The sequence below is a fragment of the Camelina sativa genome, chromosome 2, assembly GCF_030686135.1.
Source record: "Camelina sativa cultivar CO46 ecotype springtype chromosome 2, ASM3068613v1".
Taxonomy (NCBI): domain Eukaryota; kingdom Viridiplantae; phylum Streptophyta; class Magnoliopsida; order Brassicales; family Brassicaceae; genus Camelina; species Camelina sativa.
Window position 1 is genome coordinate 17,608,811 of NC_141881.1, and position 22,662 is coordinate 17,631,472.

Here is a 22,662-nt window from a genome sequence, read left to right on the forward strand (position 1 = left end):
TGCTTCAAGGTAGTATAACTTTGTGAGTTTCTTTTTTTTTAATACTAGCATTTAGCAATTTCGTCGAAGAAACTAGTAGCAACTTGTTTAAACTCTAAGCAAAGTAGTTCACGCCACAGCTCACAACACATAAAAAAGTAGCCATGAAAATTACATTTTTAATTAATTTTTTTTTTTTTAATAAAACCAAAACCCAAAAACGAACAGTCGGGTCGGCATCTTTCTTTCTCATCTTCGATTGCGATTGCAGCAGATCGTTCGTTGATTTTGGCTGTTTCTATGCCGCAAGAGCTTCGATTGCAACCTCGCTGAAGAGGGTGGGGTGGAAGGGTGAGACAAACCCTAGTAGGAGGCAGCTATGGACATCGATTGCGAGAGCAAAGGCAAACGTATCGACAAGGATAATATTCGTGTCAAGCGGAAAACTTTGCAAGCTTTGCTCGATGATTGCCAGAGAGCCCTCGAGCTCTTAAACTTAGCCGAACTCAGTTCTGAAGACGACGACGACGAAGAAGATAAAATCACCGGCGAGAAGGAATCGAGCAGGGGAGAAGTTTCTTCTTCCGATCCTGAAGCTGATGAAGTATGTATCTCTAGATTTTAATAACGATTTGAAGTTGGTGATGCGCCATGAGTTTGTAATGACCTTCTTCTTCTTCTTCTTCCTTGTTTCAGTTGTATGATCTCATCAAATCCAGAGTTGAATGCCATGACTTCATTGACAAGATTGAGTCAGCTCAGGTTGAATGCCTTGCTGGTGAGTACTGGAATACTTCATCTTTGTTTATGCTTATGTATTTCAAAGTTTGTGATTTTGCTCATTGGTTGTATAGATAATTGTGATTTCTTGTGTTTTAGAAGATTGTAGTAGCTCATGGGATGTAGTTAGTGAAGATGATCTTTGGGATGACGAAAGCATGGCTCAAAGTGAAGAAGATTATGTTCTTGTTAGGGAAGAGGATATAGCAGAGGGAATTGCTTGTTTCATAGCTACTTATTTATCATCACTTAAGCAGAAAAAGGTACTCAGCTTGCATTTTATTTTACTTTCGTTTTATATAAGCCTTTCATGTGAGTTTATTCGAGTTGGCATCGTTATGCAGGATTTGACTCCTGAGCAGCTTCAGAAAGGTATCCTAGGCTTTTCTATTCGTAGTCAACCTTCATATGCTTTGTATTTCAATGATAAGTAGACATTACATAAAACCTATGTCAGTGTGGCAAACACTCAGATAGGAAGACAGTTAGATCTTTAGGGGAAAAGTATAAGTATATATACAGAATTGGACAGACCAGTAAAGGGCATTGATTGTTTTGGGGTCTTGAAAGGGCATATGAGAGGTAGGGGATGCATTAAAATTCATCCGTAGACTATTCTTTGGTTATGTATCTCAGTATCTGTTCTAAATTTCAGTAAGAAGTAGGCTTCACTGGTTCCATTCTTAACTCTCAACGTGGAAGCGTGTTACTTATTACGTTTACACAAACAAAGACCATTAAGTTGCCAAGTTCTTTTCTTTGAGGTTGATTACATGTGAAGTTGATCAATGGTGGCGTATTAGAGTATTAAAATCATAACATTATTGTTTGATTTGTAATGTAGCACTTAGCAGAATGTTCTCAGTGAAGAAGAGAAAGGGGAAGCTTCGGAAAGCCTGGGATGGAAGTAAGGTCGCTTACAATGTAGCATCGTGGAGCGCAACTGTTATAGGGTATAAACTCATGCTCTTTATCATTTCTTGCTTCTACATTGGAAAATAGATATTAAGCTTGCTTCTCCGAGTTCCATTGCTTATCGTTCTCACCAATCTATGCATTTGTTTTTGTTTTCACTTCACCGATAGGATCTATCAAAACCCGGTGATCCTAAGGGTTGCATCAAAGGCCTTCTGGGCGTCATGTCATGTAATATCAAAGCTTGTCTAATTGATGACAAAGCCTTTCAAACACATGTCGCCTGTGTGATGTGATAAGTTACAGTTTAATTTGGGTTCCTCCACGATTTCTGTACATAAAATTCCATCCTGTTCTTGTATATAGAATGCCAGTTGTATTTTCTTTTGTTATCAAGTGTACTATTCTCTGCGTCTCCTTTTCTATACATAACAAACGAATAATTTCATGCTAGAAGATCATGATAAAGCCTAAAGCCAACCATCGATATAGGTATCATAACACACCATTCGGAACCTAATTTTTCTGAACTGTTTAACGATTGAGAATCACAGGTCACTTGTCCTTTTTACTAGGCTGCATATGTTTTTGAGTTATATGATGATGGAACTTGGACCAACTTTCTTTTGTCTACAACCACAAGCACCGATATTAGATATCCAAGGATATGAACTTGTTGGTATTCCTCATAATAAGTTGATTTCACACCCGCACCAACATAGTTAAAAGTTTAAGACAGTTCATTCGATTGTTTTTCAAAGAATACAAGTTTGGTATCAAACATATACAGAGTAAAACGCATAGATATATATTATATCTCACAAGAACAAAAGAGCAACCCAAAAAAAAAGAAAAGAGAGACAATGCTCGTGGTAAGCTGACCCACCCAGGGTTTGTATCTAGTAAAGCCAAATGAAATCCTTAGTTGGTTATGGCTGACTTGTGTTTAGCTTCTAATCTTCTGGTCTCACACCCAAATCCTTACCTCATTCATTTGTTTTGGCAGCAGCGACAGATTCACACAAGTCTATCTTTCTCAAGGTTTCCATGGTGCTGGTGGAGGCGGTGGAGTAGGAAACAACGGAGGAACAGCTGAGAAAATAGTATTTTTGTCTATCTTACCAGTGGCTTCTTCTTCACCCGACAATGCCACGAGAGCTGCGACAAGACCAGCATTGCCTGCAAGAGTCGGTTCAGTGTAGTTGTAGTTCATACGGACATCACGGAACCCGTCGCGCTTGTCAGGACCAGCAACCATGGCTCCTTCAATCGTGTTTGGGTTTGGTTTCTTACTGTCTCTCCATTTCCATCCTCCTTTGCAATTATATTTGACTTTGTTCTTTGGAATCGATGCTCCTCTGTGATGCACATGTTTTGGGTATTTTGTGCCAAAACCAACCAGATAACTCATTTTCCGAGGATTTTTACCGAGTATGTAATCAATCTGCCAAAACACAGCGAAGCCGAGTTAAGTCCAATTCTTTAGGGGATAAAAACAAAAATGAAATTTAACAAGATTTTTGTATAATCTTGGAAAAAAGTGTCATTTTTGGAAACTATCCATTACTGTATCTGAGATTACCATTTGTGTAAAGATTAACATTTAAGGCAAAGATGCATTACCTGGGATCTCGCAAAGTCACGTAGCACATTAGTGGAATAGAAATTGGGTCCACAGTACCATCCAGGAGTATCAGCAGCATCAAGATAATCACTGTAAAGAGTCGCTAAGAAAGCTGCATTTGCAGAATACTGCAGCGGCTGTGGGTCTCCATGATTCAACTCTAGCAAACCTCCTGCACATACCAAAATTTACATGTTATATTTCCATAACAAGAGCAGGCCCAACGGTTGGAGTTTCTATTAGAGGCAAACATAAAGACTGGAAAGGTAACTTACCCTTGGTTCTGTTAAATTTGTTGAAATAAGGCAAGTATGAGCACATGACAATACTGGTCTGATTGTGGAAGGTCCTTAGAATTTCTTCATATGGATATCCAGGACTTAGAAACAACCTCAACCGGCTCAACAGTAACTACATAGCAAAAGAAATTCAAAAAGTTAGGAATAATATGGTTAAGGGGATCAGGAAGACATGAATATCTAAAAAACATAAAGAAATCAGGTTGTTCTGTGGACTGACCTGAGCACCAGCAAGCTTGTTGTCCCAGCTAAATACACCATAGTAAGGGCCACCCCAGAAGGCACCAGCATGCTTGGCCATAGTGGGTTGGGTGATTAGATTGAGATAGGTTACGTTTCCAGTAGCATAGTACAACCAAGCACCACCCCAAATGAACTCATCCCAATACATGCTTGAATTATAGAACTTGGCAGATTCCGCAGTGCCTGCACTATATCTTCCTCTCCGAGTCCTTCCAAACTGATACACCGTCTTAGCACCATGGACAAGCTTTTTAGAATACTCCTTGTTGTCCTTGAACACAATAGACGCTGAAGCCAGAGCAGCTGCCATCTCAGCAGCGAGATCCGAGCAGCCACCATTACACGTAGTCACAGGCCTTTTATAATCCATGTCCTCAGGACGCATCCAACAGTAATGATCATTAGGATCTGTATTCCCATCATCAGTATTCCCTGATCCGACCTGCCATAAACATGTAACGCATGAACAAACAACTCAAAACGAAAGAAAGCTACGAATCCTCCTACAAAAGGTCAGTAACTAACTAGTACCTGAGACACAAGATCATCAATGGAATCAGCAGTACTATTGAAAGTCTTGAGAAAGTAATCAGTTCCCCACTTGATAAGCTCCTTAACATGGGCGAGCTCTCCCGCGGCTTCGTATTTAGCACTATATTCAATAACACTCCAACTCAACATGGTCATAGCATACGCCATGGGAAAGTTGAACTTGATAGCATCACCAGCATCGTAATAACCTCCCACCAAATCTTTGTAGAAGCTTCCCGTCTCACCTTTCCCATCTTGAAGCCCAGAGTTACCCCTCCATGACACGTTGTTGTGCTTCGGCAATCTCCCAGCTACAGAATCAAAACCGTCAAAATCAGACTTAGATCTACAAATCTATCTCTATATGATCAGATCTTATGCTAAATTTTGCAAAATCAAAGTAAGAGAATCCAGACTTACATTTCTGAGCATTGAAGAACTTAAGAGCTTTGTGAAGAGCTAAGGTGTAATTATCCGGCGGAGGAGTCTTATGATGATGACGCGGCACAGTTTTAACGATCAAGGTGATGAATCCGGCGAGCAACGCGGCGGCAACGATAGTACCGACAGTCCAGACGAAGATCTTGCGGCTAACGATAATACAACCGAGATCGACGTACTTCTTCTTCTTCTGCTCCGTCGGACCAAGCAACCAGCTCTGCTGCGTCTCATCGAGTGGCCGAGAAAGAGCCGCGCGATCTAAATCGTTTAAATTCCGGCTACGATCATCGTCGGTGGCGGAATCTGCTGTGTTGATCTCCAATGGACCTCCCCATGGATCTCGTCCGTACATGATGATGCTTCAATCAGATGAAGCAATTCAGATCTGAGAATGAAAAAGGAAGAAGTGTGTGGAAGTGAAGAAATGTGAGCTAAGAGGTGCTAGTCAATAATAATGAACTGTGAGATCTAGTTTTGATAGTGGTGGCTCTCTCTTTTTTAGTTTCTCTTCTTAAGTCTCAACACTTCAATTATTTTTTGTTATTATCTTATTATATGTTTGTTGTTTGGTTAATTTGTGCATGTTACGTTACAGCTAACACTAATTTTGGAATTTTTTTTTTCTTTTCTGGCCAACTATGATTGAGCTTTCTGGCCAACTGGTAAAAAAAATCTTTATGTAAATTTTATTTTTCTACAAATAAAGAAAAATGTTTAGACGTTTACATATTACTTTATTTTGTCGGAAGACATTAAAATATTATTTAAAATCCACCGTTTCTCCAAAATAAACAATTTTTTAAGATAAATTTGTCCGTTATAAAAATGTGAGATGCTTTGTTTACTAGTAAAGCAAATGGGCTTAATGTCGGGTGGATGATAAAGACAAGTCTCCTAATACAAAGTGTCGGTGGTGGGATGCAAATTTTTTATTTTATTTTATGCTTATGATTATGGTGTCTTCCACGTCATCATTTTCGTGGGCTCTAGAGTCATTACATTTTATATTTAAAACATTTTCTTACCAGATAAGAATATTTTTGCGTAAAATTCACTTATACTGGAAAATGATAGTTCACCGTGATATTTAAATATTTCGATTATTATTTTTCTAAAGTTGTTTTGTTATAATCAACTTTTTTTTTCACGAGGAATTCATTCACATAGTCGTTTTTCTTAAATCTATGTTAGATCAATGACCCAAGAAAGAAAGAGTTACATCTCTTGAGTCAATTCATAGAACTCAAACTGATTTAATCTCACTTAGCTAAGGAGAATTATGGGAATTTAACTTTAAATTCGATAAAAGTTTACATTTCGTGTTCCTGGCGTCATCATCACATACTTCTTCGAAATCTCACCAAATATATAAAAATTAGCTTATAAAAAGATCATTTATTTGTGTAGAAACTGAGGTTTCTCACAATGAATTTGTTTAGAAGGGAAACAAATTCAATAACAATCTCTTGGAGGATTTAGATCAAAGTAAGCAAGAAAAGAAGAAATGAAATCTCTTGAGGAATAAGTTAGGTTTTGCTCAAGAACAAAGAAGAATTTAGGGTTTTGTATTAATGATTCGATGATCTTACAATGAGAGGATTGCCCTCTATTTATAGGTATTCAAAGATCTACTCAATATACTCAAATATATCGAATATATTGAATATATTGACTTTCCTAACTACAGGCAAATTAATAAGGAAAGTCTTTCCTTTCTCGCTAGGTCAGCCGCAGGGCGAGCTGAAGTGCCGATTTGTCACCTCGTCCATGGGCTTCTTAACGTTATTGGGCTTTCAGGGATGAAGTCCAATCCTAGGTCGAATTCCCGGTTTAGATAGCCGGTTCTTTAACGGGTCGTGATCGATATGTCGGGGGTGCTAATTCCCGTACCAACAATTTGTTACAAAAGTTACATGAAATAATAAGATAGAGCTCAAACGATACTAATACAATTCATTAGGAATTTAAGATACATCTGTCGGTTATCTTTGATTAATGATTTTTAAAAATATGAATATATCTCAATTTATAAAGAAAAATCAAAAAAATAAAAATAAATAATATGACCAGCTATGTAATTTTAGGCCTTATCAGCTTGCATTTAATTATATATTATATGTCCCCAATGTACAAACGAATACCAATAGAAGATGCATGCTCATACATTTTGATTACTTATTCTTATACATAAAAAACTGAGAATTTGTTATAAATACCTTTTTTCAGATGTCCCTTTTTTAAAATACCTCTTTTCTAAGTTATTTTTAATTTTACCCTCTTTTAATTTATAATGCCTATTCTACCCTTATGTCTATTTGGTGAATCCTTCATTTTCTCAGATCTCACTATCACCGATTTAATCTTATCCTCAGATGTTCCCGTCGTCAATCTCTCCATCATTAAAATCGGGAACTCGCCATCGCCATCGCCGTTTCTTTCTGTCTTTCTTTCTTATCTTCTTCTTCTTCTTCTTCTTCTTAGATCTAAACGTCGTTGTGATTTGTTGATCTCATCGTTATTAAAATTGGGCAACTCGTTACTTGTGGTTACTAGAATTGGGAAGCGATCATGTTTAGGTTCGTGTTTATCATATGATGGTTTGTATATATTGTCCTCCTCAGTCTTGTAGGTGATAGATCTTGCTGGAATTTGTTGAATTTTCTGGGAAATGAATTGGTTGTTGGGAGTTCTTTGATTGCTTAATTTTTTTAATTTGTTGATTATGATTCTAATATTACCAATCTTTCATGTTCACTGGAAACTGGAAAGTAGTTTTATTCATGTACTGTTAGTGTGTATATAGATTGAGAAGTCCATTGATAGTATTTGATCCTAAATTATTTATTCCTCTATTTCCTATAATAAACACAAAAGCCAGAATCCACATGCGTCTTTGTGTATTTGTGTTGAAAAACACACTTCTTCACCGTAAATATACGGTACGTTAAGGAAGCCTAAGTGAGGAATATGTTCAAGGTGAGTCATTGATGGGAATATCAACTTCACATTTGGCCATTACAAAGAAGCTATGAAACAGGTTTGGATATATAAGTAGTTTGGTATATTTATTTTTGAGATCCTTCTTTGAATCGATAAAGCTACAGTTTTGTGGATGGTGAAGGGATGAGTGAAGCCAGACTTGCGGTGGAGTTGACACGTGGAGGTGAAAAGAAAAAACAGAGCTAAGAAATGGAGGACAAGGAGAAGAGCATGTTTTGGATTGTGGTGTTGTTTTTAATATATAATCAAAACTAGATATCAGTTATTGATTTACGCAGTTTCTCTATAATCTGGTTTTGTTTCTTGTTTTGTCGAGCAGTTCTTAAGAGTTAATACTAATAAAAGTTATGTATTAACACAAGTTTTGTTGAGAGTAAGGCCTTGAAGTGTTCTGAATGGATGGTTAAGAAACCTTATTTATGATAATCACTTTGTGCAAAATTTGCTTTCTTTGCAAGCCCTCTTTTACTTTTGTGGCATCTCGACCTGCTTCCATTGTGTACTTAAAGATTTGCATTCCATATGATTATTGAAATGCCTCATATGATGGTCATGTTTGTATTCTTAAGGTTTCTACAAAGTTTCTATAAGGTTTTAAATTTTATAAATTTTAAAAGGATTTTACTATCTTTTGAAAACCTTTAAAAGATTTTTAAAAGATTTTTAAAGGTTTTTAAAAAGGTTTTAAAAAGGTTTTAAAAAGTTTTATATTGGTTTTTAAAAAGGTTTTTAAAAGTTTTTAAAAGGTTTTTTAAAAGGTTTTACAATCCTTATAAAAACCTTTTAAAAGATTTCACAAGGTTTTAAAAGGTTTCTAAAAAAAATTTAAAAGGTTTTACAATCTTTATTGAAAGATTTTAAAAGGTTTTTTTTTTTTAATTACAAGGTTTCTACAAAGTTTCTATAAGGTTTTAAATCCTTATAATTTTAAAAAGAATTTTACAATCTTTTGAAAACCTTTTAAAAGAGTTTACAAGGTTTTTAAAAGATTTTAAAACGTTTTTTAAAAGGTTTTTAAAAGGTTTTTAAAAGGTATTTAAAAAGGTTTTTAAAAGGTATTTTAAAAGTTTTTTAAAAGGTATTTAAAAAGGTTTAAAAAGATTTTATATTGGTTTTTAAAAAGGTTTTAAAAAGGTTTTTTTAAAAGGTTTTACAGTCCTTATAAAAATATTTTAAAAGATTTCACAAGGTTTCTAAAAATATTTAAAAGGTTTTACAATCTTTATTAAAAGATTTTAAAAGGTTTTTTTTTTGATTACAAGCTTTCTATAAGGTTTTAAATCTTTATAATTTTTAAAAGGATTTTACAATCTTTTGAAAACCTTTTACAATGTTTTTAAAAGATTTTAGAAGGTTTTTAAAAACAGTTACAAGGCTTTCTACAAAGTTTCTATAAGGTTTTAAATCTTTATAATTTTTAAAAGGATTTTACAATCTTTTGAAAACCTTTTAAAAGATTTTACAAGGTATTTAAAAAGGTTTTTAAAAAGGTTTTCAAAAGATTTTTAAAAAGGTTTTTAAAAGTTTTATACTGGTTTTTAAAATGTTTTTTAAAAGGTTTTACAATCCTTATAAAACCTTTTAAAAGATTTCACAAGGTTTTAAAAGGTTTCTAAAAATTTTTAAAAGGTTTTACAATCTTTATAAAAAACCTTCTAAAAACTTCATGGTTTTATTGTATATGACAATAGCTTCTTGCTTGAACCATGAACTCCAATTATTTTCCAACACAAGACATTAAAACAACCATAAATTTAGGGGCCCTAAATTATATCCAAAATTGTATTCACGATGGAGACGTAGACATGAATCCCAAAACTTAATTATTAAGACCAAAAGTATTAATTCAGAAGCTAGATGTGTAATTTACATATCAAAAATAGATGAGAAACAAAGCCAAGGTCAAACGTAGAAAAAGTTGTTGTGTGGGTGTACATGATATCCCTAATACTAATAGTGGTCAAAACTTTGTTCAAAATTGACAATTTGGTTATCTGCAAAATCACCCACAACAAGAAAAGTCACTCTTACATATCTTCTCTCTCACACGATGCACAAATCCGGCATGTGACGTCTACAGAGGAACTTTATTAGATCCAACCATTGCTCCTTGCTTCACCAGTCACCATAGTCCTCTTCAATCTATAACCTTGTAACTTCTTACTTTACAAGAATGAAGCACAACTGAAGTTTCAGTAATCTCATTATCACATGTCTTCACGGAGCTTTTAATGTGTGATGAACTTATCCTACAAAAGAATCATAATCTAGAATTCAGCACTATAAATTAAAAACATAATCTGCAAATGACGTAATGATCCCATGAGCAAGTCAAAAGCAGAGACATACCAATGAAGCAATAAATCATATTTTTAAGCACCAATCAATGGATCCCAAGCTTAATTACTCGAAGACAGAGACCGCATTGTATTATGGTGTTGGAATCGCAACTCAAGGAATAGAACGAGTCATGACTTGGATTTAGGGATTCGAGTTTTAAATTAGAATTTGTACCTTCATCTTCTTCGGAATATCAGTCGAATATAGGGAAAAAATCGGGATCTGAACTGGTAATGAAGTGACCTAATCGGATTCCAGCGAAGACAACGATTCATCGGCTTCTATGGACGATTCTGGGTGACATACAAAGAGGAGGATCAAAGAGAAGCAGAGATTGCGCAAAGAGGAGGAGAGATCGAAGAAGAAAGAGATTGAAGAAGAAGGAGTTTGAAGATTATGAAGACGCCGAATAGAAGGAGAGAGACGAAAAATTAGGTTTTGAATCATTAAGGATAAACTGGTCATTTTATATTAAAAAAGGGGTAGTTTTAAAAACGGTATCCTTAAGAGGGTAGTTTTAAAAAGAAGCTCACTAAAAGGGGCATTTTTAAGAAAGTCCCAATAATAACCCGCGCTGGTAGTGTGGAGAATTTTTTTTATTTTATTATTTGTTAATATTATGTTTATGTTGTATCATTCATTTACATGTTATATAATATAATACTATATGGTGAATTTTGATTCATATTAAACTACTAATAGGTAGGCCTGGAAACTACTACCGATACCCGTATTGGACCCGTTTTTTGGTTTGTATCTGTCCCGAAAAAAGTACCCGCAGCTTTAGGGTCGAGTGAAGGGTATAATAATTATATTATCCATGAATAATGATCGAGTATCGAATATTAATTCAATTTTTGAGCGTCTCGTTACCCGTCTCATTACCCGTTTTATTACCTGACTCATAAATACACGTTAATATTTTGTAGAATAATATTACCAGCGTGAGGAAATATTTATGTAAATTTGCATTTGTTTGTTACAAAATAATAGTAGAAAATTTATTAATTCTATACATTTTATAAAATCATATATTTAATTTACTTAAGGTCATACTCTGATTTCGACCCGTAGTTGGTATTACTATTTTGGTTTGGTGCAATATCAAATTTTGTTAATTATACATTCGGTAAAGCCAAAAAAATCCAACAAAACATGTATTGACCCGTGATTTGGTATTACAAATTGATGTGACCGTGTTTAGAGATCTTAGTATACCAAATTTACAAATTGAAGTTATTGGTATAACATGTTGTATATTAATTTTATAGGTGAAAATTACAATTAGGTTATGTATATTATCAATATTATACACTTAGTATTGTTTATATAGTGAATATTGTGTATAAACAATTAAGTTTTAGCCAATTAAATTGTTTGTTATTATTTCCTAAGATTTATGAAACAATAAATAGAGTTTTATTATTTTGTAAATAAATCTAAACTTTTCTTTTGTTAGTTATTAGAATAATTAAAATATAATAGCATTTTCGTAATATGTCACATCTAAACTGGTTAAATTTTTAACAACATAGCTTAAATAAGTATATAGATATATTTTAAAAATATAAACAATGTTGTATCCTAATTTTAATATATATTTTGTTATTATTAAATGATTTAGATATGTAAATATTTAATCTTAGTTTTATAAATAAATTTAAGTTTTATAATTTTCTAAATAGTTTGTTATTGTTTCCTAAGATTTCTGAAACATTAAATAGAATCTGTTTAATTATTTATTACATAATTTCGAAATAATTTTATTATTATTGTATTAAATAATTTCAAAATTATTTTATTAATGATTTCTTGTAATCTAATAAATTAATAATTACTATTTTTGTGCATAATCATTTTCAGGTTACAACAAATTAATATTAAGATTCTGTTATTATATTTTGTATTAAAATACGGTGGCATTTTATGTAATATTTTACATGGAGTAGGGTTATTTGTTTAAAGGGTTGCTTAAATAAATATATAGATTAAAAGATAAAAACATATACATATCAACCATAGCTGTTTCTTTAATACATACATTACCTAAACATATACTTTTCCTTCACATTACCATATAATGTTCTTGCCTCTTGAAAGCTTAACTAGCCTAGAGATCGAAACTGTGGCTGTTGAAGTGGAACAGAGGATGATTCGCCGATCGACAGATGCTATGTGACCGTATCTCTTTGGCTACGGTCGCCTGAAGAGCCGCTGGACCGCATACTATCACTCCAATGTCCACACTTCCCCATTTCCCATTCAACGACTCAAATATCTCTGCAAAATCACGAAACAATAATACAAATATTACATAAACCGTTAAATTTTTTTAACTAAACCTCAAAGTACCTATGTACCTCTAAAGTCAGGTCTGGTGCCATAACGCATAAGGGTGTAACTCTGGACATCTTCTTCTTCTATCTCCAAGCCTTTGAGCTCTGCTGTAGATGGATTATGGGGTTCTTCTACAATCAAAGCTACCTTGTTATTGCCATTTGCTTCCACTTTACCGGTTTTGTGACCCCAGCGATGCCAGAAAACAACCACAAGACCTCCAAAAATCAACACACTTGCAACCATACAAACAACAAACAAAAGTCCCTTGTACCACCATGTCGTTATGTTGTATTTGTTTATGTAAAAGATGTCCAACAACGTGATCATTGCAATAAACCCAATGGTGGAGACAACTAGGTAGAGTCCAGACCATATGTTATCCCCTGTACCAACTAGAACCGACATAGGACATCCGTTGGTTTGTTTTGGCTTGACAGAAGGATGCACCACCTTGTGCACCATCCCATCTTCCTGTTATAACCATGAAACACAGCAGAGTTCAATAAACTAGTTAAGGCCTATTGCAGATACCAAATGTCTAATATATGTAAGAGACTTACCAAGAGAGGCTCGGATTGTCGTGTGACATAGATGTGAATTTCAAGGTTTAGTTTCTTAGAGAAGGAAGGGCAAATGGACGGTATGTCAATAGCTGAGAGAAGAGAGAGCTCGTCTGAGTTTTTAATGGCCCAAACAACTAAAACCTTACTCGGTAAACAAGGTTTCCCATCTCTTTTACGGTGTAGGATATCACTTAAGATGGCGAAAAATGGCGTAATCCCGATTCCTCCTGCTACCAAGACCAGGTTCTCGTACCCTAAGTGGTATGGAGATTCATGGCCGTAAGGTCCCTCCACACAAGTTGTGATTTTGGGATATGACTGAGGAGAAATGAGCTGGTCTTGATTCTCTGCCTCATATAGATTTGACAACTGGTCTCTAAGCTTTGCAGTCCATCCACCAAGAACCTTTATGAGAACCGCAACATGATGGTTCCCATCTAAAGGACTTGATGAAACACTGAAAGGATGCCATTGTAGCCATGATAGTTCCCTCACTTGAAGAAAAACAAAACTAAGCGCATTGTATCGCATATCTGGTTACAACAATAATGGAGAGAAGCAAAGTCAGTAAAACGCTTTTAGATTACAGAGGTACAGGGAAGAGAGAGATTAAACAGAGTTGTTACTTGGTGGTTTGGAAAGGACTAGTTCGAGAGTTCCACAGGGTAGGCTCTTTGCAGAGATTACATCTACAGTCCTTCTGGATTGGCAGAACCTCAAGAAACGGTCAAGAATGAAAAGAAATATTCCTCCAGAAACAATACTGAACAAGTAGTCACCAACGTGAAGTGCCAAGAAGACAACAAAGACAATGTATAGTTGATGGGTGTAGAAGAAGAGCTCAAAGTAAAGCTTTCTCACGGTGTGAAGCGACGTGACCCACATCAGTAAACCAGCCACTAGACTGATAACTCCAGGTAAATTAGCAATTCCAGTAGCTTTCCATTCAAATAACTGTAAGGAGTAAGTAGTTGATGAAACTTTAATATATAAAACAGTAAGAAATAAAAATAAGTTTGTGTGTATTATTCATCTCATCAAAACCAATTAGTATTGTTAGATAAACTAGGCTTTACTATCATGTCAAGATTAAAATGATGTTGCAGGAATCTTACACTCTTTAAAAGTTGACCTTGAATGGCCCATCCAACAACATAACAGAGGCCATGTAAGGTGAAGAAAGCCATAGTGATATGACCAAGCCAAACATGATATCTTGTAGCATGCTCGAAAGGGATATCGATAAGACGGAGAAGAACGGAGCCTCTTGAGATTGGAAGAAACAAAAACACCATACACAACAATCCAATCATCCCAAAACGCAGACCCGTTACCTCCAGGAGAAGAACACTGAACACACACACACACAGCCACAAATAAATGATTGAAATGAGACAAAAAAATAAAAAATAAACAAAGCTGAAACAAAAAAGAAGGAAATGAGTTAAAAGAACCTTTTTTTGTCAGGAAGCACATGGAATAATTCAAGAAGGCTGAGGTTCCTCAAGGTATAAGCATATATAGCCCAGAGGAAAAAAACAGAGAAGACCAAAATCCCAAGAAACTCAGCTGCAGAAACAACTCCAAATGGTCCATCCACAAGAACAGGAAATGTCCATAGCCTAAACCTTGGGAATTTCGATATCTTCTTCCTTCACAATCACCACAACACACATTTATGTAAGAACAAAAACCAAAAGAATGCAATTTTATACAGTTACTTAAGGTTTATATTATAATATGCTTTGCCACTGTATGTGACAATCAGCTAAATAAAATAGTTTAAAGAATCTCTTTCCACCATACTTACTTAGTGAAGACCTTCTCTTCCCCAGAGATGATGAGATAGAGAGAAGCTAGGACGGAGATAACAAGAATCGGACCACTAAAAATTAGGAACATGCTTCCTGCAAGTTTTAGATAATTAGATGGTTAACAATTATTTGGACAATTATCGGAAAAAACAAAGCAAAAGTGATGGTACATAATGTAACCTGTGGTGCCATAGAGAGTTTTGGAGGAGACAGCCCTCCAGTTTGTGAGGAGTTGATCGCCGAGTGTTCCAGGGTACATCAAAAGGAAGACAACCCAAGTTACGAATATCACAGACATAACAACTTTCAATACCCATTTCAAAGATGAAGTCACCACAGAGGAGGATGATGATTGCTCTTTAGACAAGAGTGGGGTTGCATGTTCATCCATTTTTCTTTGAATATTCTATTTTCTCAATTTTGTGATGAGAGTTGGCTACAGAAGAAGCATCAGCTTTTAAGGAGAAGAAAATACAAATATATTGGGAATAAATTTAAAAAAATTCAAGAGGATATGATAAAGAGAGCCAAGGAAGAAAATTTCTGGACCAGTGAGGTTTACATCATTCTCATTTTCTGAAAGATTCCATCAGTTACATCAATCCTAGTACACAAAAAAAAAAAAAAAAAAAATGAATTTTAGGAAAAAAGTAAAAAAATAAAGTAAAAGAGAGGAGGGCATTAACACGTGAGAGTAACGTACTTGGGAGAGAGTCTCACCGTTTCATTTCAACCACAATTTAGGGGGATGGTTAACAAGTACTGATTTATACTAAAGATTTTTTTCTTTTTTTTTTGGACAAAGATTTATAGTATTGATAAGATGATTATTATGGCGATTGTTGTAGAAATATAAGAATGTCTAGAATATTCTAGAGTATATTTGTTAATAATTACTGTATCTTTATATATAGAAATTAGGTTAATTAGCTTCTTATTCTATTCTCTATATAAGCATATAAAATTCATTGTAATCACGATGAGAGTCAATATACAATTCTTTCATTTCTAAACTCTCATCAATCTCTAATAATTGTAATGGTTTGTCTGTTGGACCAGCTGCGTTACTAAAATTACAAGTTAAAAACAAATAAAGTAATCAATGCAGCACGAAAGGTACATAATATACTTTCCACATTTGAGAGATTCAAGTGAATTAAGTTTGCTACGTTTCACAATTGAATTGATTCTAGAGCTAGTAAAAGATTTTAAGGGATTAAGAAATTGCCAAGAAACATAACTATTAATGTGTTAAGTTTTTCCAACACTAATCAACTAGTTATAACCATTTAGAGGAAAAAAATGGAGATGCATTGGCTAAGGTTTCTTAGACTTTTCAGTAACTAAACAAAATCTCAAAATCAAGTAAGATAAACAGAACCACTTAGCTAAGTTTTTACATGTCAACAACTTTTGTGGTCTCTAAAAGGGATAATCATGACGAAACAACTCCCATGGCTGGCCTACAAGAAAACATAAGCTGATATAAGCCCTTAGGCTTGGCTCAACAACAAAATTAAGTGAGATCATAGTAGGACATCATAGTAGGCTCAACAACTAAGATTACCGAGCACTAGTAAAGAAAATGATGGAGACTCGTAAACATGTCATCAACAACATATAAAGTCTGATAGTAACGACCAAACGCTTATAAACTTTTTTATTGATTTCCATGAAATCAATAAAAAAGTTCCTCCTATATATAGGATAACCATCCTTCCCAACTCTAGCTAGTAATTTTTGCATGGGATTTCAGATACATCGTCTTAGAACAGTTGCCATGAACCATATATAGTGAGTTCTTATTAGCAGTTCCACAAGGTCCATAAATCATATAATCTTTAATGATTTCATATAGTTTCGGTTTTTTTTCTTTGTCTGCAGTGGCAGATATCTAGGGGAAGAAATTGTCTGGGCACTAATCATAGACCAAAGTGAAAAAATTGTCTAGGGCACAAATCTTCTTCGTTCACAAGCTCTTTTTATTCTTTCTCTCACTATCACTCATATGTACATACAAAAGATTATGATTGCTTTGCATTAGTTAGACTTGGTAATGCTCTTATCTTAACTTTTTAAAACATTAAACACCATATACAATTTTTTTTCTTTCAACTATTGGGTCACAACAGGCCCGTCCATCAACTTCTTCTTCTCATCTTCTTCCTCTGCCCGGACTTGAACTCATGAGGTGAAGAGCTATGCCCTCAAACCAAATGAGCTAACAAATCCAGGCTATAACATCAATTTTTTTTTTTCCGGTTTGGTTGTCATCGTAGCTAACGAGATTTAATTGAAATTGGTTATTCTAGCTTAATAAACGTAACGAGAAAAATTGCAGCTGGTTTGGTTAAAGTGTATTTTTGTTAGAAATTTGCATGATAGGTGTGTATTTGACTTTGACGAAAAGTGGTTAAATAATTCACTTTGGCTAATCTATGAAATTTACTCGAAAATATGTTATTTGCTTAGTATATATACTCTTTAATGTCGTTTTTTTGTTCAGCCTAAGACTCATCTTGACTGGACTGGACCATGAGTCTCGATCCATGACTTTATTAATGTTGAAGTAGTCTTCTTTCTTAAAGTCAATCTCGAAAAATCTATTCCATCAAGCATTGATGGATTTAAACGGTCGAACCAAAAAATTGTACATATTATGTTCAAGAGAAACCAGAAAGTAATGGTTTAGTTATGTTGGTACTCATGATTTTGGGAGCTACCAATATACAAATGGAGAAAGAAGTAGTTAAGTTTTTGCCAGATATAAAAGAGAAATGATTTATGAAGGTAGAATGTCTATTATTCTTCCATATTGGAGTTCTTTGGTGTCCTCGTACACCTTGTCTCGCTCTAAACCGAGAACCTTTATGAGGTCCTAAGTATTTTGTTGTTGAAGATTTGAATTGTACTGGAGTCTTATACATTAACTAGATTAGTATCCGCGGTACACCATAGGGCAAATTATTTATAACTAAAACATTTAAATTATAAGTTGTATTTATTGGTTAAATAATTATATAATAATTGTTAATTTTATAGTTTAAACTATATAATACCGTAATATAATTTATTTTTTACATAATATTTATTTAATTAATTTAATTTGATATATCTATTCTCTGATACCAATAGTGTTAACAACATAGTGAAATGATGTTTTACTCGTATAACACCGAATTAATGATATTTTCAGTTTATATAAATATCGACAAAACCCGTCCCGCGATATAACCCCGTCCCGAGATATTTTAACTCGCACTATATCATCTTAATTTTTAATATTTATTGTTTTGTATTATAAATATTAGATTGAGTTGATATGTTATTTATTAAGATTGTAACTATTTACATTTTATAAGATTGGCTCTTCTTATAAAGTTTAAATATTTATAATACTTAGAATTCTTAAAACGGTTGAGTATTTCTCATATTTAAAGTTTCGTAAAAGTTTAAATATATTATTAATATTTTAAAGGTCTTCTAACTTTTTTAAAAGTTGAAATATATAAGGAATCGTACACGGAATTTTAGGACTCCGGGTTTTGTTGATAAAATAAGGAACTGTAGGAATTCAATTTCCTGGTGGAGGAAAAATAATGTCAGGACTGGTCCATCGGTTATTTCTTCTTTGAAGACTGCTCTGCATGATGCGAAGATGGATGATTCGGTTTCACTGGAAGATATTCGGGGAATTGAGAGGAAATTGAAAGAGGCATACAGGGATGTGGAGATTTATTGGCAACAAAAGAGCAGAAAAATTTGGTTAAGAGTTGGGGATAAAAATACATCATATTTCCATGCATCCACTAAACAAAGGCGGGTTCGGAATAGGATAATTGGTTTATTTGGTGCAAATAATGTTTGGGATGAATCAGCGTCGGGTATGGAACATATAGCTACAACATATTTTGAGGATCTGTTCAAGAAATCCGACGGTGGAGGTATTTCTGAGATGCTCCAAGCAATTGATCCGATAGTTACGGTAGGTATGAACAGAGATCTTATCCAGGATATCTCGGAAAGGGAAATCAGACAAGCTTTGTTTGCTATGCATCCGGAGAAAACTCCAGGTCCTGATGGGATGACAGCTTTGTTCTTTCAAAGATTCTGGTCTTCTCTCAAAGGAGATTTAGTGGCTTAATTGCTGAGTTTTTTCGCACTGGCAGTTTTGATCCGCTTTTAAATGAGACTAATATCTGTCTTATTCCTAAAGTGGATCGGCCTCAGCGCATGACGGAGTTTAGGCCTATAAGCCTATGTAATGTAAGCTATAAGATTATTTCAAAAGTGTTGTGTTTCCATTTAAAACGCCTATTGCCTCGCTTGGTTTCAGAAACACAATCAGCTTTTGTTTCTGGACGGTTAATTACTGATAACATCCTGGTGGCTCAGGAGATGTTCCACGGATTAAATACTAATAGTCGGTGTAATTCGGAATTTTTGGCATTTAAAACGGATATGAGTAAGGCATATGATCAGGTAGAGTGGGATTTTCTAGAGGCGGTTCTGGTCAAGTTGGGATTTGATAGGAAATGGATTTCGTGAATTATGTGGTGTGTATCGTCGGTCTCGTACCAACTTCTTCTGAATGGTCAGCCCAGAGGTTTTATTAGACCTCAGAGGGGGTTACCACAAGGGGATCCACTATCACCATATTTATTTATCCTTTGCACAGAAGTCTTGATAGCTAATATTAAGAAGGCTGAAAGGGAGGAAAAATTGACGGGTATTACTATCGCCCGTGATAGTCCTACTGTTTCGCATTTGCTGTTTGCAGATGATAGTCTGTTTTTTTGTAAAGCAACTGTCCAGGAGTGTAGGACGGTTATGGATATAATCGGTTCCTATGGCAAAGCTTCAGGTCAAGAGGTTAATCTGACTAAATCATCTATTATGTTTGGGAAAAAGGTTACTACGGATATTCGATCCCAGTTAAAATCCGTTATTGGGATTGATAAGGAGGGAGGCATGGGTTCTTACTTGGGTATCCCTGAGAATCTTCAAGGTTCGAAAACTAAGGTTTTTAGCTACGTTAAGGATCGGCTTGATGATCGTGTAAATGGCTGGTCTGCAAAGTGTCTGTCGAAGGGCGGAAAGGAAATTATGATTAAATCAGTGGCTTTGGCATTACCGACCCATGTTATGTCGTGCTATAAACTACCTCAGGAATTGACTTCTAAGTTGACAAGTGCAATTTCCACCTTTTGGTGGAAATCCAATGATAAAGCTCGTGGTATGCATTGGGTTGCGTGGGACAAATTATGTAAAGATAAAGTTGAAGGGGGACTTGGCTTCCGAGCTCTGGAACAATTTAATGAGGCTATGTTGGCCAAACAGTTTTGGCGTCTAATCTACTATCCAACGTCTTTAATGGCTAAGGTGATGAAAAGTCGATATTTTAGGAACAAACATCCTCTTATGGCAAAAAACCATATAACCCGTCTTTTGCTTGGAGAAGTATTTATTCCACCAAGGGTTTGGTGGAGCAGGGGGCGCGATGGGCGGTAGGCACCGGTAAATCCATCTCGGTTTGGCGTGATCCATGGATTCCGGATACTTGTCCTAGACCAGCGAATGGTCAAGGGAGGATGTGGCTTCCGAGTTTAATGGTTAATCATTTAATTAATCCGGCGACTAAGGATTGGCATTTACCTACTTTGGAGGAGTTTTTTGATCCGGGGGATATACAACTAATTCGGAGTATGCCGGTTAGTAGAACACATCAACCGGATAGATTAATATGGCATTATACTAAATCTGGGAAATATTCCGTCAAATCAGGATACCGGATAGCTCGGGAATTGATTACGGATGTAGAGTATGGGCCGACGTGTACGGCTTTGCGGGCCCAATCGTGGAAACTTGATGTACCCTCCAAAATCCAACACTTTTTTTGGCAGATTGGTTCAGGTACTTTACCTGTGTTAGAGCGTCTTGCACATCGGGGGGTTCGGTGTGACACCGTGTGTAAGAGATGTGGGTCTGCAGTGGAAACTATAAATCACACGCTCTTTGAGTGCCCTAGGTCTCGATGTATTTGGGAGTTGTCCCCTATCCGGTTGGACCCGGGGGGTTTTCCATACACATCGATTTATGCAAATTTAGATTTTATTTTTTGGCGGGCGTCTTCGCATTCCGGGGTTTCGGATATAGGACTTCAACTACCTTGGATTATTTGGTCAATTTGGAAAGATAGGAATAAGAAAGTGTTCCAGGGAGTTGAGGTAGAACCTCTTGAGATCTTGAATCAAGCGGCTACGGATAAACTATTGTGGGAAGAGGCCAAGTCTTTCTCGGTGAATTTTCTGGATCCTCCGTCCTTTTCGGAGGACAGGGGTAACTCTCCTCGATGCCAATTCGATGGTTCTTGGAAAGGTACAGACCCCTACCAGGGTTTGGGATGGTGGTATTGTAATGGAGATCTTAAAACGATCCTTTTGGGAGCACGGAGCCACCGTCGGAGTATATCCCCTCTTCATGCAGAATTACAAGCGCTGATCTGGGCAATGGAGTCCTTACTGGTGGCGGGAGTAGATTGTCAGGCTTTTGAGACGGATAGTGTCGAGTTAGTAGCGATGGTGCAGACGCCGGAAGACTGGCCGGCTTTTTCTAATCTGCTGGAGGATTTCTTTTTGCTTCGAAGTTCCTATTCCTCCTTCAGCCTCACCAAGATTCCACGAGATGCAAATGCCCGAGCTGATTGCCTAGCTCGATCTTCACGATCTCTACCTTCAGAATCTGACTTTGTAAACTCGTATCCTCCTGTTTGGGCAACCAATCTTGGAGTTCTATTTTAACTATTATAGTCTGGTTGAAAAAAAAAAAGTTGAAATATATATAATATTTAAACTTCTTATAAAGTTTAAATATTTATAATATTTGAAACTTCATAAATTTTTAAATATTATTAATATATTATAAAGTTTACTTTCTAAAACTATAAATATTTATACGTTTTACAAAATATAAATATTTCTAATATTTAACTTTTTAAAAGTTTGAAATATTTATAATATTTAACTTTTTAAAAATATTTAAGATAAAGAACCGGAATAAACCATAAAAGTTTTCTAAGTTTGAATGCCTGATAAATTAAGCTTTCTACTCATTTGTGTTCTGAATCATTTTGGTCTCTTTTATAGTATGACTCTGAACTATTGCCCAATTTTTTAGGCAATGTGGGATATTGTACCCGTATTTTTTTATTCATCTATTGAGTAATATATGTCCGTTTTAAAATTTTTTTATTACATCATATGCAAGAAAAAATCACAATTTTTAATAACTAAATATATTATAGAATAATTCAAGATAATTTAAATAAAAATTCAAATAAAAATGAAAGAGAATCATATAAAATGAGGTAGACAGATTTCTTTATTTTTTAAATCTTACCTATAATTAATTTTGAAATTTTTGATAACTAATATTAAAGTCAATGCATTAAATGCAAAAACTTTCCAAAAAGTATTATTGAGCAAAAACTGTTGCAAAAACACTAGTATAGATTATCTTTCCTCAAAGAGGAAACACACCGTAATTGTTAGGCCCCATAACAGACGAGCCCACCATCTAATGGACAAAAAAAGAATATTAGAGAGTGTTGAGGTAAAACCTCAGAGGTAGCTCAATATTTGGTAAACACTTAAACTAGATTAATAGCAGAATCTCCTTCAGCCAAAATTAGCGTACACCCTTGAGATTCCTCCCCTCCAGCATTGTGCGCATCTTCTAATTTATCGACTTGAACCCTCAACTGTTTGGCTAGCACTTTTTTTTGCTTATCTGCT

General features: G+C 35.0%; 4 protein-coding genes and 1 long non-coding RNA gene across 12 annotated transcripts; 3 read left to right on the forward strand and 2 right to left on the reverse strand.

Moving 5' to 3' along the window:
- Positions 1-115: 115 nt before the first annotated feature.
- Positions 116-2,087, forward strand: LOC104724236 (uncharacterized). 4 transcript variants are annotated; one of them, XM_010442704.3, is made up of 6 exons: positions 116-583; positions 676-757; positions 859-1,022; positions 1,104-1,131; positions 1,604-1,712; positions 1,845-2,087. In XM_010442704.3, the coding sequence occupies exons 1-6, from the start codon at positions 359-361 to the stop codon at positions 1,924-1,926; spliced, it is 690 nt and encodes a 229-aa protein (XP_010441006.1). In that variant the 5' UTR covers positions 116-358; the 3' UTR covers positions 1,927-2,087. The 4 variants fall into 4 exon arrangements, 2 of the variants coding, with proteins under 2 accessions (XP_010441006.1, XP_010441013.1); XM_010442711.3 differs by having other exon boundaries at positions 124-583; positions 862-1,022; XR_015580196.1 differs by lacking the exon at positions 1,104-1,131 and having other exon boundaries at positions 118-583.
- Positions 2,088-2,393: 306 nt separating this feature from the next.
- LOC104724251 (endoglucanase 25) lies at positions 2,394-5,631 on the reverse strand. Its single transcript, XM_010442718.2, has 6 exons — positions 4,792-5,631; positions 4,372-4,682; positions 3,818-4,282; positions 3,574-3,709; positions 3,298-3,470; positions 2,394-3,118 (listed from the first exon to the last, which is right to left on the reverse strand). Exons 1-6 carry the CDS (start codon positions 5,162-5,164, stop codon positions 2,711-2,713), a joined length of 1,866 nt encoding a protein of 621 aa, XP_010441020.1. The 5' UTR covers positions 5,165-5,631; the 3' UTR covers positions 2,394-2,710.
- Positions 5,632-6,928: 1,297 nt separating this feature from the next.
- Positions 6,929-8,253, forward strand: LOC104724261 (uncharacterized). Of its 3 annotated transcripts, none has more exons than XR_015580202.1 (3): positions 6,929-7,388; positions 7,691-7,849; positions 7,934-8,253. It is a non-coding gene; the product is annotated as an uncharacterized LOC104724261 (long non-coding RNA). The 3 variants fall into 3 exon arrangements; XR_015580200.1 differs by having other exon boundaries at positions 7,130-7,388; positions 7,687-7,849; XR_757602.3 differs by lacking the exon at positions 6,929-7,388 and having other exon boundaries at positions 7,437-7,849.
- A 1,359-nt stretch (positions 8,254-9,612) lies between these two features.
- LOC104724271 (ferric reduction oxidase 7, chloroplastic) lies at positions 9,613-15,670 on the reverse strand. Of its 3 annotated transcripts, XR_015580203.1 has the most exons (10): positions 15,573-15,611; positions 15,050-15,473; positions 14,866-14,962; positions 14,510-14,707; positions 14,171-14,405; positions 13,682-14,009; positions 13,053-13,588; positions 12,513-12,963; positions 12,199-12,432; positions 9,613-10,061 (listed from the first exon to the last, which is right to left on the reverse strand). XR_015580203.1 is itself a non-coding variant. In XM_010442735.3 (9 exons), the coding sequence occupies exons 2-9, from the start codon at positions 15,258-15,260 to the stop codon at positions 12,263-12,265; spliced, it is 2,226 nt and encodes a 741-aa protein (XP_010441037.2). In that variant the 5' UTR covers positions 15,261-15,473; positions 15,573-15,670; the 3' UTR covers positions 12,107-12,262. The 3 variants fall into 3 exon arrangements, 2 of the variants coding, with proteins under 2 accessions (XP_010441037.2, XP_087340973.1); XM_010442735.3 differs by lacking the exon at positions 9,613-10,061 and having other exon boundaries at positions 12,107-12,432; positions 15,573-15,670; XM_087484847.1 differs by lacking the exon at positions 9,613-10,061 and having other exon boundaries at positions 12,107-12,432; positions 15,590-15,649.
- Positions 15,671-19,420: 3,750 nt separating this feature from the next.
- LOC147948788 (uncharacterized) lies at positions 19,421-21,669 on the forward strand. Its single transcript, XM_087468540.1, has 3 exons — positions 19,421-20,251; positions 20,362-20,580; positions 20,773-21,669. The coding sequence occupies exons 1-3, from the start codon at positions 19,421-19,423 to the stop codon at positions 21,667-21,669; spliced, it is 1,947 nt and encodes a 648-aa protein (XP_087324666.1).
- The last annotated feature ends 993 nt before the right edge of the window (positions 21,670-22,662 follow it).